This window comes from Sphaeramia orbicularis, chromosome 9, assembly GCF_902148855.1.
Source record: "Sphaeramia orbicularis chromosome 9, fSphaOr1.1, whole genome shotgun sequence".
NCBI classification, from domain to species: domain Eukaryota; kingdom Metazoa; phylum Chordata; class Actinopteri; order Kurtiformes; family Apogonidae; genus Sphaeramia; species Sphaeramia orbicularis.
In genome coordinates, this window is record NC_043965.1 from 34,641,064 (window position 1) to 34,658,597 (window position 17,534).

The 17,534-nt window shown below is 37.6% G+C and overlaps 1 protein-coding gene across 1 annotated transcript; it reads right to left on the reverse strand.

Moving 5' to 3' along the window:
- Positions 1-12,979: 12,979 nt before the first annotated feature.
- lrrtm4l2 (leucine rich repeat transmembrane neuronal 4 like 2) lies at positions 12,980-17,181 on the reverse strand. Its single transcript, XM_030144582.1, has 2 exons — positions 16,880-17,181; positions 12,980-16,455 (listed from the first exon to the last, which is right to left on the reverse strand). Exons 1-2 carry the CDS (start codon positions 16,932-16,934, stop codon positions 14,834-14,836), a joined length of 1,677 nt encoding a protein of 558 aa, XP_030000442.1. The 5' UTR covers positions 16,935-17,181; the 3' UTR covers positions 12,980-14,833.
- Positions 17,182-17,534: the final 353 nt, after the last annotated feature.

Genomic DNA, 17,534 nt, shown 5'->3' on the forward strand with positions numbered 1-17,534 from the left:
ATTTTCAGAAATGTTTTTGTGAATATTCATTAAATAGTTATATTCTGTGCTCCACATTTTCATTGTGTCATTGTATTGTTTCATTTACTGTTTTTATACAGATATACTGTATGTTGAGCAGAGCTGCAAGTGCATTGATTGGGCCCTTAATAATTGTCAAAGTTTCTCATGTGGCCCCATAAGAAAATTAATTGCCCACCCCTGGTATAAATTGTACAGGTCTGTTTAAGTTTTCACACTCACACTTTAATTGGGTAAGAATTAAAAGTTTACAACCTTACTGCAGTGATATTATGTATTTTTTACCCTTGCCAAATCAATAGTGAATGAACCGACCTGACTGTGATGAGTGTGGTAACTCTTTCAGACAAACTCCCAGAGGCTTCTCCATGATTACCACGAGTCAGATTGTACCTCATTAGGCCAAATATTTTTGCCAAAATGAACGGCTGTAATAGCCTGTGCAAATGTGAACCTGGTGGTTTTAATTTAGTCTCACAGTGACTGTCCAACTGCTTCATATTCATCAACACACCTGATACACGGACAAACTGTTCCAAACAAATATGCCACTGTTTATTTATTTACTTGTGTTTGTGTGAGTTTAACTTTTTGATAGATAGTAAAATTTCAACTATCAAATGTGATATCTTTGTCATTTCACTGACTGATACACCAAAACAAACTACTTTTATATTATCTGCTAGAGGTGATTAGCTAAGAATTGAATTGAACTGAATTGAATTGAACTGAAAATTCTTTAATATCCCCGAAGGGCAATTTGATTTGCAACAGAAGTGTACATATCTCACATATCACCAAAACAATCAATCTCACACAGTACAATAAATACAATAAATACAGTAAATAAATAAATAAATAAATAAGTCATCATAGTTAACGATGTATTATTCTCAACAAGCTTGTCTACAGGCTATTTAAAAACTTAACGGCAGATGGGATGAAGGATTTGAGTTATCGGTTTGATTTGGTTCTGCAGGGGAAAGTATACCTTCTCTTGGATGGAAGAGAGATGAGACCAATGAGACCAAATTCACAATGAAGCCCCAAATACGGACATAACACCATTCTTTTTTTATTTACTTATCTAAATTTGTTTCTTTACCTTGATTTCATCATATAGGTCAATCAGAAATCAGATGCAAGACAATATAAATATAGCAAACGGTGAATACAACATGTCATACAAAACACACACACAAAAAGCAATATATAACATATACAACAGTGCTGAACCAGTGCAACAATTAGAAATGTGCAGTGATCATTGACCACTGATTGAACAGAGTTGTGGAAAAAGAAAAACAGGATGAGAGTTTTAGCTTTTGTTGTAACGGGAAGCAAAAAAAAATAGAAGAAAAGATGCAGGCTTTAGGCATGAGCAGGTCAATAAAATTGCCAGAACGCAGAGCTATTGTTACAGGTGTTGAACACTGAGTGGAGATATGGGGGCGGGGGGGGTTACCAGACAATAGACAGGTATTTATATTAACACCACTTCCTATAGATAAGCCAGTAACACATAAAACTGCTTATGTCTCCATACTATTCCACCTGCTACCATGGTTCAGTCCAAGGGTAAACTACACAAAACAAATAGATTTTCAACTCAATATACATATTGAAATTTAATCTAAGTTTTCTTTCTTTACATAGAAAGGATAAGCCTGTCCCCCTCTGTTTTCCCAATCACTCTACAGTATCACCAAATTAAAATGTTCATACATTTTTGAAATAAAGAAAATATGAACAATTATATGTGTCAGTTATAACCATATACTATTACTATTTACCATTACTCTCTCAAGGGTCACATACATTTTGATTATATATGGTAATGGATCCCCTGGTCTCTATTACAGTATGTACTTACCTCATAAAATATATACTTGTAACTCCTTTTATACATTTACCTCCTCAGTGACCAGTAAGATTGATATAAACAGACTGGCTGAAGTAGAAACATATCAAAATGCAGACTAAGGACGTTCTCTCACCTCACAGTCAAATCAATGTCTGAACCAAGGTTCTTTTTTTCTGACATTGTATACATGTCCTCCAGTTGCAGAAGGCACTAATACATTCTGCTGTCAACATTTATGTGTGCTGCGTCCCCCGCTGGTATCGGCATCATGTGAATTCTTTCATCTTATATTTGTAACCTTGTGTAACTTCCTATAAAAGTGAGAGCTAAGTGTTGTCAGAATCTGAATGAACTGAACAGTCATTCAGTTTGATCCAGATTGAGTCCATCTGTTTTGGTCAGACCATAGACCACCTGTCGGTTCTGCACCGTGGTCCACTGGAGGTTTAACACCTGCTAAATTGGTGTGAATCAAACTGGAACTTCTGAAATTCTGGGCAAATGAAAAGGTGTGTTGTTGGCCTTCTACAATGCTTTTGTGATTCTAAGAAAAAAAATGCCACACTCTTTTATGGATCAACATGGAAGGGATGAAAAGCGAATTTTGTGCAATTTAATTATTATTAATATAGTTGTTTCTCCCACTTTGTTTTACATTTTAATTGTAAGCCAGTCAATGAACCGAGGTGTAACATATTTTAGGTCAATTAAATTGTAATTCCAGTTCCAATAAAGAAATGAAAACCAGAAATGAAGAAATACATGTATTGTGTCTGTTAAATAGATGTAGAGGATGAAGACAGTTGTCACCTTAATAATGAAGTTGGCTAATGTCAACAATCAACTCAGACGCAAACTGCATGTAAATAAGCAAGTATGTGTGAATCCTCCCCTGTCCTCAGTATCATCTGCAGTGGCCATAACAACTGTGGAAAATGCAAAAGCCACCTGTTAAGGATATATCAACTCTGATCCAACCTATAAGTGACTGAAATACAGCTCAAGACTGGATGCAAACTGGATGAAAACATGAAGTTATAAATATTATTTTCCATTTCTGAAATTAAAGCATGTATCTGCAGACCTCATTCCTGCATTAATTGACAGAAAATCAGATGCTGCAAAATAAGAAGCTATTTTAGAACAAAGAGTTCATTGATTGACAGCATATTTTAATGTTTTATACAATACTTTACATCATGCTTGCCATTAGTAGAACTTTATTTTATCACTCTTGAAGGCTTCATACAATATTTCACATTACTTCTGCTTTAGTATTTAACTGAAGTGAGTCAAAAAATAAATAAATAAAGCTTTGGAGTTAGACCCAAGAGGAACTGCATGTTATTTCTCATCAATCATCACTGCGCATTTTACAAAACCACTTGAACTCGTCTACATTTCACAATAAAAGCCTGGGGCACATGGGGCTGAGCCCAAATTCAGTGAGTATTGGTAACTCAATGAAAGACCTTCACTACTCAGGGTTTTCGATTAAGTGCACTTTCCCACGAGGAATTGCACACAGATTTGATAAATATATGGTTAATTCATTAAAAGTATACTTTAAAAGTGGTCCCTCTCTTAAACTCCCCACAGTGTTACACACTGAACCTTAAAGTTACAGCTGACTGCCATTTTAATACTGCTGTAGGTATGCAGAACAGTGCACTCATGTATGAATTTATTACATGAGCAAGTTTGATTTATTTGTCTGCTGCATGGTGTTGTGGTTCAGATTGAAATTCTGGAAGTCAAGTGCAGGCAAGACCATGTTTACAAGTCAAACTATGCAGGCATTTAGCCATATTCGCATGCATGGATTAAAATACATAAATAGATAAAATCAGTCAGAAATCCTCTGTGAAAACCTCTTTCTACTCTACCCAGGCAAAAGAATTTGCTATGACAACACTTGTTACACATGACAACACAAATTATCATTATGTTATAAAGATGGCTGCATCGAAACCAAACATTCATGAGTACTACCGGAATATATTTTAATAAATAAAAAATTAACATATTACACAAGATGTTAAAGTGAAAATTGTGCTAACTGTACCAAAAGACTTACTTAATAGACGCCCTACAGTGATGAATGGTGTGATTTTGAGAGTAATCAAGGCACTGAAGTCAACAAAAACACATCCTCAAACACGAGCTACAGTAATTGATTAATTCACTATTTTTAGCTGCAGTAAACATGACACACATGATGATCTGCTTGATAGAGAAAAGCACAATATGAAGCTAATTCTAAGACCAAACACTTATTCACAAATGTGAGCTATAGATTAGTCTGAAAGCCAGAGCAATCATTGCTACATGAATGCTAGATGTAAAAACAGCACTGAACTGTAAAAGAATTGTCATTTTCTATTGGTAACACATGAGAACCGTTTCTCAGTGTGACTGATATTTTGAAACATACCAAAAGCAATCAGGTTGAAATCACTGTTATCAAACTGTGAGAAGCACTATCAATAAAGACCCATCCTCATATGTGGCTTTTGGAAACATCAGTATTTGAAGCACGTGTTCCTACAGCAAAGGCAACTAGTAATTTAAATCAGCTGCATGGAGGCGGCTCTGTAACAACAACATTTGTGATGAATGATTATTGGGAGACTGTAGACAGGACAGGACGCAGACTTTAGACACATAAATATGAGATAGCACCCAAATTATTGATTTATTAGCCCAGAACTAGCAATAAATTGTCAGTGTTAAAGGTCCGGAATAACCTATTGGGACCTTTTATTTGCTCCTCAACTAAAGCTTCCGTTACTCTGTAATTTTATCTTTTCAGTGTTTTAGTATGGGACATTAAGTGAATGGCTGAGTGGTTTCATTCTCAAGCCAGAAAAATGTCAAATGACAAAACAGGATTATAATGACACTACTCCTGATTGTGATATACGTCCACTTCTGCTGATTGATCTGCGCTGTAATTAACAAGCAAGTGCTGCTGAAATTGTGGTTTTATTATTTATGCAGTGATGGCAGCCACTTCATATTGATGCTGATGTTGCCACATTTCTTTGTTTGCTGATAAATGTTGATAGATGCTTCACATTAGTTAAAGGTAAAATATGCAACATTTCTGGCTTGTGTTTTGTAAGGGCTGTTCAAGTATAGAACTTCCTCTCCAATCCACTAGTGAGTGCTGGTTCAGCAATCAATAGAACGAAAGGGGAAAAGTGAGGAAAAATGCTGTGAAGTAGGAACATAAAACATTACTTTGATATTCTTTCATAGCAGCTGTGCTCTAATGCACACATAAACACACCCACTCCTTTGCCAATCTCTATGGGAAAGAATTAGACCCAATATGATGCATCCACTTCCTCCGCCTCTGTGTTCGGTATGTAATAGTCACTAATCGCTTTTCCACTTACGTATCAGCATGTGTCTTGTTTATTTATTATTTATTTTATATTGTTTCATACTGTGTGAGAGCAGAGACGACCAGGAATCATCACATATTTCTAGTATCACCTTTATCAAGGTTTCATGTGCGCCAAAGTGATATCACTGCAGTACTAGAATTGTGTTTCTATGTTGAGTTTATAGAAACAAACGGGTGGAGTTGTAGAAGAGCGAGGGATACAACTGGAAAATACTAACACCAACAAGATTGACTAATAGTGTAACAGTTGTGTTTGATAATAGTACTCTCAATATCATGAAATGTAACGTACAAACACACTAATTGCATCTACCTAAGCTAATTAGCAGGCTAGCTATGTAACCATGTAATCCAATATGAGTTAATGCTAACATGAGCTAATGCATCTAAATTACATCAGTTATTGTAAATACGTACCAGTGAACATAATAACTGAAGGCTGTGTTAACATAACTTCTAACACTACTACAGAAGAGCGGATTGTTGGAGAGAAAAATAAGTTTTACTCAATAAACAAGAATTTCACAACACAGAAGACAGAGACTCGCTTTTAGTTATGGACAGATTTTGTTGAAATTTTCAGGAAATGTTGATACTGGCACAAGGAACAAATGGGGGGGTGAGGTGATCTGCCGTGGTGGAGGTCTGCACTCTCAGAGTGCTTTTCTAGTTTATTTTATATTTTTTTGTACTGTGTGACAGCAGAGACGACCAGGAATCATCACATCTTTCTAGTATCACCTTCATCAAGGTTTCACCTGCGCCAAAATGATATCACTGCAGTCCTACAATTGTGTTTCTATGTTGAGTTTCTAGAAACAAATGTGTGGAGTTGTAGATGAGTGCGGGATAAAACTGGAAAATACTGACACCAACAAGATTAATTATTAGTTTAACAGTTGTGTTTGATAATAGTACTCTCAATATCATGAAGTGTAACCTACAAACACGCTAATTGCATCTACCTAAGCTAATTAGCAGGCTAGCTATGTAACCATGTAATTCAATATGAGTTAATGCTAACATGAGCTAATACGTCTAAGTTACATCAGTTATTGTAAATATCTACCAGTGAACATAATAACTGAAGGCCGTGTTAACATAACTTCTAACACTACAACAGAAGAGCTGATTGTCAGAGAGAAAAATAAGTTTTACTTAATAAACAAGAATTTCACAACATGGAAGACAGAGACTCACTTTTAGTTATGGATGGATTTTGCTGAAATTTTCAGGAAATGTTGATCCTGGCACAAGGAACAAATGTGGAGGGGGTGATGATCTGCCTTGGCGGAAGTCTGCGCTGTCTGAGTGCTTTTCTAGTTTATTTTATATTGTTTCGTACTGTGTGAGAGCAGAGACAACCATCATCACGTTTCTAATATCACCTTCATCGAGGTTTCACATGCGCCAAAGTGATATCACTGCAGTCCTACAATTGTGTTTCTATGTTGAGTTTATAGAAACAAATGAGTGGAGTTGTAGAAGAGCAAGGGATAAAACTGGAAAATACTGACACCAACAAGATTGATTATAATCATATAATCATCTAATAATTATTAGTTTAACAGTTGTGTTTGATAATAGTACTCTCAATATCATGAAATGTAACCAACAAACACACTAATTTCATCTACCTAAGCTAATTAGCAGGCTAGCTATGTAACCATGTAATTCAATATGAGTTAATGCTAACATGAGCTAATGCATCTAAGTTACATTAATTATTGTAAATATCTACCAGTGAACATAATAACTGAAGACCGTGTTAACATAATTCCTACTACTACTACATAACAGCTGATTGTCAGAGAGAAAAATACGTTTTACTCAATAAACATGGAAGACAGTTAGAGACTCACCTTTAGTTATGCAGAAATGGATATAGAGATGTATAATCTAAACAGGTCGCTTATATAATAATTCACCCCCTGCACAGTTGTCACAGAGGGAAAATCAACCATAGAGACCAAACCAGACTATAAACATTTCATCTGTAAAATGAAATGTTTTAATATGGATTTGGCCACTAGTAGACATTCAATTCAATACAAATTTTGATGCTTCCACAATGGTTTCGCTTTACCACACTGCAGGTTGATGTTTGGTTATGATGTGGGAAACCACAGTCTAAATAACTATATTCTAAAAATAATAAATATTTTAAAATAAATCTTTATTTTGCAAATTATAACTTTTTTTTACTGTTTATTTTTCCAGGGACAAAGTATGTAGCACAGAAAACTGGCCAAAGCATTTATAGCCTAGGCTCATGTGCAATACCAATCTCAAGCTGGGCTTTTAACGTACATAAAACACCAGATAAAAATGAACAAAATACGATATGAAGTTCAAAGGTTGAATTGCAAATGGTCTTACAACAGGCTCCACATGCCTACAAAAATGTACAACGTTGACCATCCAGGACCTTCAGGACAAATATAATCCACAAAATCAGGACCATATTAGGTATTTACAAATCAGAGACTTTATCAGAAAAAAAAAAAAAAAATTAAGGATGACACAACACTTAGAGGCAAAATCTTGGATATTTTCCAAAAAGCCTACAACAATGGCACCCACCAAAAAATAATTTCTCTAGAATATAAAGAACAACCATACTCTAGAAATTAAAACAAGGTGGGAAGCAGAGGGTAATCTCCCGATAACAGTGGAAGAATGGGACAGAATCTGCTGACAGCCGGTTGACAACAAGCTCCTCTTCCTGGAGGGAATACAGCTGGAAGAACTTGACTCGATTCTTTTGTACCCCAGCACAGAAGGCTAAGTACTCTGATCAGACTGCTTCTTGGAGGTCCTGTGGAAGCACTATGGCAATCCACTCTCATATTTTTTGGGATTGTCCCTTTGTGTCCATGGCCTCCTAGAGACAGTTTTTAAGTTTAAAATTAGTTTTGACTTTAAAATCATATACCTCAAAGATTTAGAAGAACTCAAGTGTGCAAAGAGAGATAAATGTTTATTGAGACAATTGTTAGTAGCAAGCAAGAAGGCTCTGACCAGAAAATGGCTGAAAAAAGTCATACCTACTATAAATGACTGGAATGATGTTTACAGTATATACGTTATGGAGAGAACCACATTTAAACTGCGATGTAAAATTGATATCTTTGCTTAGAATTGGTTCAAATGGCTCACCTATTTTTTAACTGTAAGGCCTGATTTTGTATAATAACAACGTGCCACTACTGGAGCATATCCTCAAACTTTATCACAAAGAAGAAAATTAATATGGCTATATAAGCATATTGATGCACGTGTGGACTAAATGTTAATTGAATGTTGAATTCTCCCCGTGCTGTTTGTTCTATTACTGTTTGTATTTGTGTAATGTTTTCTCTAAAACAACAATAAAACGCAAATAACAAAAAAAAAGTACAAAATGCATACACAATCACAGCAGTACACAATGCAAACGAAATTACAAAAAAACCCAACAGAATAAGAAAGAGTGAGTTATTCATGACATGACTGTTTGCTCTTTAAAAACAGTTCGATTTAAAATGATTCAAGTCGGTATACAGTTTTAGTTCTGAGACCACAGCGGTTCACATATTGATTCCACAGAGAAAGCAGTTTGTCCACATGAAGACTTACATTAAGGCACCTTACAGTTCCCATTGGAGAGACTCTAAGAGGAACCATGAGGTCGCTGAGCACCTGAGGAGCCTGTTTATGTAGACATTTATAGATGCGTTTTAGACTTAATGAACTGCTAAAACAGTCGAACAGCTGCCTCTATTACTGGTGCCTTGCTTGTAGCTGCAGTTGCACTAAGGATAACGTCACAATATGTTAACACTGTCAACACTACGATGACCAGCCTCACTGAGGAAGTGTACACCTGCAGTGAAAATATAACGTGTTGGTGCCAAAATTTACTCAATTTGAGCTGATACAGTCAGTGGAAAAGTGGTGCTTGGCTTGTGCAAGGCTGTTATTGGTTGGATGTTGAAAGTTGCCTGAAGGCCACACCCAGTAGCATCCTGAACACAGCAAAACGAAAGCAAAACAGAAATTACAGGCAGAGGGCTGGTTCTGTGCATATAAATACACAGCTATACAGTGACAGCAGATGGGGGTGACGATAAAGAGGAATTATGATTTTATGAATCTATGTATACAAAGATGTCTTTCTTTAGGAGAACGTTGCATACTTTACCCTTAACTTCGCTTTGTAAACACGTGAATCACAGGACACTATAGTGTACCTCACTCATACAACGAGAAAGAAGAAATCCCAGTTGCCACGGGGTTCAAGTTGTTAAAGGAAGTCAAACCTCAGTAATCCAACAGCATTCCAGTTCCCATTTATTCCTGCGTAACTAGCTTTTTTCCTGCCCTTTAACAACCTTCACTGTGGAGTCTCTGTGGTAATAAAGATGGGTTTGGTACTTTTTATCTTTATTAGGATGTTTCAGAGCACCATGGCCCTGTGTGCCTCTGCTGCACTAATGCTGCCATCATTCATGCAGTAGCAGAAAAGCCCACAGCAATGGGCCGGGGGGACTTACGTCAAAAGGATTCCCAAAGCAGAAAAAACTTAATAAGAGCAATATTTTACAGCCGTTTATAATGGCAGTGTTTGTGAATCTGTTGTTAAAAAATGGTCTGTCGGACTCACAACGTTCAGAAGTGGCTATTTTACTGAAATGTTTATGTTCTGTTCCTCTTGGCAGTCGTAGTACTGTACTTCACACCACTCCACAAACATCCCAACCGCTAGTGAAATAATGATGATAACAGTTCATAATTTATAGGGTTACTACTAACTTATTAAACAATTATTTAAACCTCACTTAATGTTTTAGCTCCTCCTGATTAAAAATAACAACAATAACAGAGGACCGGATCTGCACAGGATGTGTAACCTTCACCAATGAATAAATAAGTAAAATATGTCAATATTTTATTCATCATTGTTATTTTTTGTTTCAGTTTTGTCAAGTCAGCTGGTCTGTCAGTCACACAGGCAGCTGTCAAATCAAGGTTATCTTTGGAAGATGGTTTATGTGAGTATGTGAGTTGTCGAGGTACGGAAAAAAAATAATATATATAAAAAAAAATTGGAAATGTCTTTTGCCAGGTTGAATGACTTTTCAATTTTTACCTCTAAAGTGGATCCTCCCTGGACACTGCCTTTATTTTGTCTTTATTATAGACACCATAGTGATGTTTTATTACTTAGGAAACAACAATATGACAAGGTGCACCGCTTGTAAATCTTATACATTTAATTGTTGTTGGCTTTTGGTTGATTTCCCTGGTGTGGGAAGCTGAGACGTTGAAGAATCGAGGGAAATAAATCAAAGAAACAATGAAACAATGAGGTAACATCACAAAGGAAAGCACAGTATTATGGTTACATCATGCAGCATACGTAGATAAAAAAATAACTTTGCAACTCGGGATATGGAAATGTTACTTGAAGCTGGAACTTTATACCAAATATTTCAACAAATGGAGGTGAAAACGCAGTCATAAAGGTCAATCTATTAAATGGGTTCATATGGCGGACATTTCCAAGGTTCCTCTGGGATTACTTATTATGGATATTACACTAGCTTTTAAGATGTAATGTAATTACGCTGGATGTTTGGAACAAGCTCCCCAGTTTTTTGTTACAATGTCATACAGCACCGCTACAGACAGAAAGCTTTTTTTTTGTGAATATCGTCATCAAAAAGAATTCATATCACAACTGTAAGACAGGTCTGCAGATCACAATGAATATGAATTTTTTAACTGAAGTATCTACCACTGCTTCACTGCGACAAAATGCAGAGCAAATCTAAATTGCCGCATTCTCATAAAAGCAGCTTTTAAGTCCAACTATGTTCTCCAATAGGTGACAAAAAGCATGGAATGAATGTGAAATGTGAACTTGAAAAACTACTCTATTTCACAGAATTTGAGAGTAGAAATCATTTTTGTTTGCCAAAGTTACCAGGACCCAACCAATTTATAGCAATTTCCCAACAAAGGCTTTTCTGACCATCACAACTATTCTGACATGAACAAAAAGCTGCCAAGAATGTTTTTTTTCCTCCTGGGAAGTGTAACAAAAGCTGTAAAGCATTAGTATTCAAATGAATTTTACAGGTGACATACAGTGCACAAAAGGTGTACTTTAACAAAGAAACTGTTTGGACCAGCCAAGAAAACTTTCTTTTTCCCCCCAAAACTATGACAACTGTCTTTCATACCTCGGTGAGTCTATTTTCTGGTGACGTTAATGATTTGAATTTAACAGCTTGGAACTCATTATTTTGACTGCACATCCTTCATATTAGAGTAAATGTAACGCTGGTAGTTGTTAGAAAAGTAAGTTAAGGAAAAGAAAGTCAAAGACAGAAAGAAAGAAACAAAGAAAAAGTGACTGTCTCCCATTCCAGTGAGCTCATTTTGTCCAATTTAAGACTTCTCTGACTCAATCATCCTTGAAGAAACCCCTTCCAGTGAATGGTAGGCTAGGCTAGTAAGTAAGACCATGGGGAATGGAATAATGAAATATGCTTGAGCACTAAATATATATATATATATATATATATATATATATATATGTGTGTGTGTGTGTGTGTGTGTGTGTGTGTAGATAGATAGATAGATAGATAGATAGATAGATAGATAGATAGATAGATAGATAGATAGATAGATAGATAGATAGATAGATAGATAGATAGATAGATCAATCTAGGCCACCAAATAAGAAAAAAAATGTTTGTAGTTTTGAGAATCAAAGTCAAAGCACAATAAGCCCAAGATATTCATTCTGCCGTGTATTGTGTTTACTGTTAAAGTCACTGGTATAACCTTAAGTAAATAAAAACCGAAAGTTACATTCTACCTTAGAAAAGAACCCCAATGAGAGATGTAAATCAAGATTTCACGCCTTTGAGTGAGAACTGAGTGAGTTACCCCTGACTGAGTGTTTACAGGAAGCTCTCAAAAAATATGCTGTATTTCTGGGTGATTTCTGGCATGATTTTAGTGATTCTGTTTCTGGCCTGGCCTATCTGCTTGGAGTACCTTATAGTACTGTATACGGTACCTCTATTAACTCAAAAAGACATTTTTCATTTCAGGAGGCTTGGAGTGTATAGGCTAGGTTTTCACCTTCTGCCAGTGGACTGTAGTTGTTTTTACATTGTTGTGCCGCGTCAATACTGTGCGTACTCCCACCATTTTTCATCCAAACAAATATCCTCCATAATGATCTGCAAGATGCAGACCACAGCTCTCTAATCAGCAGTCTTTTCTTAGCAACAAAACAGCAAAAGAATTGAAAACCCTGGGAGTTGCTTTTCATCAGTCACAATATGACAAATCAAACACTAATTACAATATCTGCCAGAATTAGAGCAACAAATCATTTGTCCTATTCATGTTACATTTTTTTGTATGGCCTCACAAAGTTGCTCATTGGCTGCTTGAAAAAAATTAATCATATATGCATGCGCTTGAAGTAAATATATGGATATAAATTCTGTTGGCAGCATGCCTCTATGCCTGCCCAGAGGCTAAAGAAAGCCTGAGTCATGTTTAGACAGTGAATTATACGGGATCATAAATCCATATCTGAACAACCTTTGACCAGTCTGAATCTTTATGCATGCCTCACACAAGAGATGTGTGTGCATGCTGGCAGAGATAAAAAGGAGAAGCATGCAAGAGCATTTTGTCTTCACAACAAGTCTGATACAACAACAGTTAGCTGTGATGTAATTATGTGGTCAAGACTCTAGTATGCACTGGATTATTTCAAGATGAGTCTCACAGAGGAGAAAAACACAGTTCTCGCATATGAGCTCAAGCTCTGAAGACTCCTGCCTGGCTTAACATGCACATATGTCCCCTGGCGCAGGTTAATTTTCTCTCATCACAGCGAGCAAGCCGAGTGAAAAAAAAACGAGGGAGGGCAAGAAGGATGGAGGGGAAAGGGAGAAGACAGGCCAAGGTGGGTGAAGTATTTCTAACAGCATAAACGGCCTTGACCCGTAACACCCACAGTCTCACAGTTGCCGGCCTTTATTCTCCCCCTTTTCTCTCACAGCAGAAGTGAAATACTTCCAAATTAAGCACTGACATGGTTACATAAAGCAGAGATTCTGTGTTTTTTCAGGGACTGGAATGTCTTTTCCAAAGAATAGCTTTGCCTACTTGGGCTCCACTTCCATTAAAACCAAACCCGTTTACGAGCAGAACAGAGAGTATAAAACAGCTCATTTTTACGCCATACACAATATGACTGGATTGTGTCTCAGGAGCTGACACGGGCCTCCATCCTGAGCAACTCAGATACAATAAATACTATTGTCAATACAGTGCCAAGAGAGGATATAGGAGAAAAGAGGGAGAAAACAAGACACGTGATGAGAAATATGTCAGCCTGCCTTCTCTCTGCAGCAGATCCAATAAAATGTTCACCATCGGGAATACAATGCAGGGATTTTGCGCCGAGAATTTATTCTTTCCGTGTAATTAATCAAATGCTAAACTAAATGATATTCTGATCACCACATTTTCATCAGTAATCAGTATTTCTTTTAATCATATTGTCATTATCACACAGAATGCCTAATACTCATGTTGTTATGTTTTTACACAAACAATGCATAATCTGAATAAAAGTAATCAATACAAAATTCATTATGAAAATCAACACCATTAGGTTTGACACATCGTTACCAGATTTGTACATCTTGAAAATATAAGTCCTGAGATTAGACTCTTGAGTGGGAAATATTGGGGTTGATATCACAATTAATCAAAATGCTACTTTATCATTAAACAGAACTAATAATATTGTTTAATAACATGGTATATCTTAAGTAAGGACAGTTATTTCATGCAAAATATCTCAGGACCAGGTGCTGTCTTTATGACTATTCCCCCATTGTTTCTTTTCAGCAGCAGCACTTCTTCTGAGTACTGCACCCATATGCCAAATGCGAAAAAGCATAATTGGACAAATAGTTTTAATAAGGTGCTGCACTGTAATTCTTCCACCGGGAGATAATCAGCACCACCTCATGACACACACACATACACACACTCTAGACAGAAGCACACATGGACACTCAAAGATGCTCTCACACATCCCAAATGCTTTACAAGTTACACTATAAATCAAAACTGGTGAGTATAAAGTAGCTTTTGATGGTTCTTGAGTCTATGGCAATAACTTCTTATTATGAATGAGGTCACTCTCTTTACAGAGGTGAGTTCTACTGCAGAGGTCCAGTGGTTCAGTAGATCACTCACGCTAACCTGGATGACCCTGTCACTGTTCTTGTGTCAGTCAGAGCGATAATTAGCTCGCTCCAAATATATCTCCCAGTTCCAGTCTTCCTTTTCTGTGCACATAATTATAATGTACTATGCCCCCCAGTACTTCCTTCAATGCTGTGAAATCTATCATCTCATATTAGGGGTGAAACCATTTCATCTCATGGAAAGATCGTTTACCTCTGCTTAGCAATTGCACTTTTAGTCTCTTAAGGTGGGCTTGCTACTCAGACTTCACATTCTATTGATCCTGATATGGTACACGTGCACGGCCTTGGCTCATTCACCAAAGAGTCCATGGTCTCTGAGTTCGAATGATAGCTCAGATAGTACTCCTGCAACTGAGAGTTTAGGTCCTGCTCTTGCTTTCGGGACTTTTTCCTGCGCTTATGGTTGACTGAGTGCTGCTGCAGCTGCCTCATGGTGTTGGGGTAGCGCCTCCACGAAACATAAATAACCAGGAGAATCAATGAGACTGACAGAAACAGGGCTACGCTGCCTGCAATGATTTTATGGAAAGCCATATGTTCAAACTGTAGCTCTGGGATGAAAGTGGGGGCTTCAGGGGAGGTAGGTGACATGGTATTCATAGGTGTGGACTCCTTTATTGTCTTTTTGTCTGCCCCAATATGATGGACAGGTGGAGGAGTTAATATCAGCACTGTTGTCTCGGGATAAGCCAAGTCTGCAGCATCAGAGGCAGAGGTGACAGCTGTAATGTTCTCAACTGTGGCTGAAGTCAGTGTAATTAGAGCTGTGGTTGAGAACACTTTTGACATGTCCACACATGTCGTGTGGTTCCTCACTGCGTCCACGACTCGCTCCCCCTGCACACTCTTAGGACTGCTGCATATCATACTAATGTCTTTGGAGTCTCTGATGGTTTTAAGCCATCTCATTAGTGGACAGATGCTGGGGCTGCAGTCCCAGGCATTACCGGCCAGACTGATGGTGGTTACGGAAGTCCACGCTGCCACAGCTTCCACAGGCACACTGCTGAGCTTGTTTGATTCAAGGTTGAGTATCTGCAAGTTGGGCATACACTGAAAAACAGCAGGATCCAACATTTGGATTTCATTCCCTGAAAGGTCCAATTTCTGCAGTTTCTGCCAGGTCCAAGGCACACCTTGATTAATGGATCGTATGCGGTTCCACTGCAAATAAAGGGCCTGGAGGTTGGTAAGACGTGGGAAAATAAAGAAATTAATCCTGGAAAATTGATTGTGTTCCAAGTGAAGTTCTTTTAATTTAAACAGCCCTAAGAATGTTGTACGAGTGAGGCTCCGCAAGCGATTGTAACCCAAGTCTAAAAACTCCAGGCTACGGCATTCCAGAAAGGTTCGGATGAAGATCTGCTTCAGTCCATTAGATCGAAGGTGTAGATTCTGTAGCTTACGAAGTCCATAGAAATGGCCTGGCTGCAAGTACTGCAGCTGATTGTAAGATAAGTCCAGATTTCGCAGGTTAGGTATGGCGCTGAAAGTATTATTTTGTAGATAATTTATTTTATTGGAACTGAGAATCAGTTCTTTGAGTCTGCGCACACCATGAAAGGCCAAAGCATCTATAGTGTTGATGGAGTTGTGGTCCAGGTAAAGCCAGATGAGCTGGTTGAGATGAGCAAACTGGTACGGCAACAGAACCAGCAGGTTATTATAACGCAGAGACAGACCTTGGCAACCTGTGGTGATGTTTTCTGGGATGTCTTGGAAGATGCCAGACTCGCAATAAACAATCTTTCCTTCACAGCGACAACTCGCGGGGCACATCCTCTCCCCCTTGCTGAGCAGCAGCATTACAGCTGCCTGCAGAAGAAGACAAGATAGCCTCCAGTCCAACATCACAGAACCTGTTGGGGGTAGAGTGGGGCAGAAGCAATCAAAGAAATGACTAATTTAAGGAAATATGTGCTGAAAGACATTTACATAAGTTCAAATGAGAGATTCAATCTTCAAAAATAGCATCCCATAGTGAGGAACAGCTGGAGATTTGTCTGAGCCATCAGAGCTGCTTCATGAAGAATTGATAAGAGTGTGACGTTTACCACTTTTGAACACGGATATGCACAATTATCTGGACAGAGAACAGTGACAATATCACTTACATTCATACTTATGAGCAGCTGTACTTATTATTGAGATGTTAGAATATGAAATTAAATTCGTTTTAACAACCTAGTTAGAATAAAACTGATCAAAAAGACTCATTTGTCCAGAATGAGCCTCAAGGGAGAGAAACTGTGCCACTAAATTGTGAAGAACATGATCACTTACCCATCGTTAAAGATGGAAGGACTAATCCTCTGAAATAAATGGATAAAGAGCGCATTAAACTGCTCTCATAAGAGAAAATCGCAGTTCACACAGCCCCAGAGTCAATCCGCATAGTGAGCATCACTTATGTCTTCAATTAAAGGAGAAATCAAACAAACGCAAGTTTCCGCAGCGGTCCAAAGCCCTCATATCTGTCTGACGCGCAGAAATAGGACGCGTTCACACTTCATAGTTGGAGTCGGTGCGATAGTTCAGCTTTCTGTGTGCGCAATAACCCATTTGAGCGCCAACAGACTGATGCACAATCCCCATCTCCATGCAGTCTCTCTCTCTCTCTCTCTCTCTCTCTCTCTCTCTCTCTCTCTCTCTCTCTCGTCTTTTCTTTCTCTGTCTCTCCTGTCGCGTCCTCTCTCCCCCTCTCCGTCCTTTTCTTCTTTCTCAGAGGCGTAGGCGTTTTAAACACCTATATGCAGTATAAGCTAATAAACATGTTTTATGTAACAACCCGGCAATTCATTAATTGCCAACAAACATTGCATTTTATTTTCTGTGGTTCTTGTATTATTTCACAAGGTTCCTCTGATTTCAAAACAAAATACATTCAATATTTGAATGAAAAAATGAAATATGATGGCAAATGTATCAGCTTTTACAC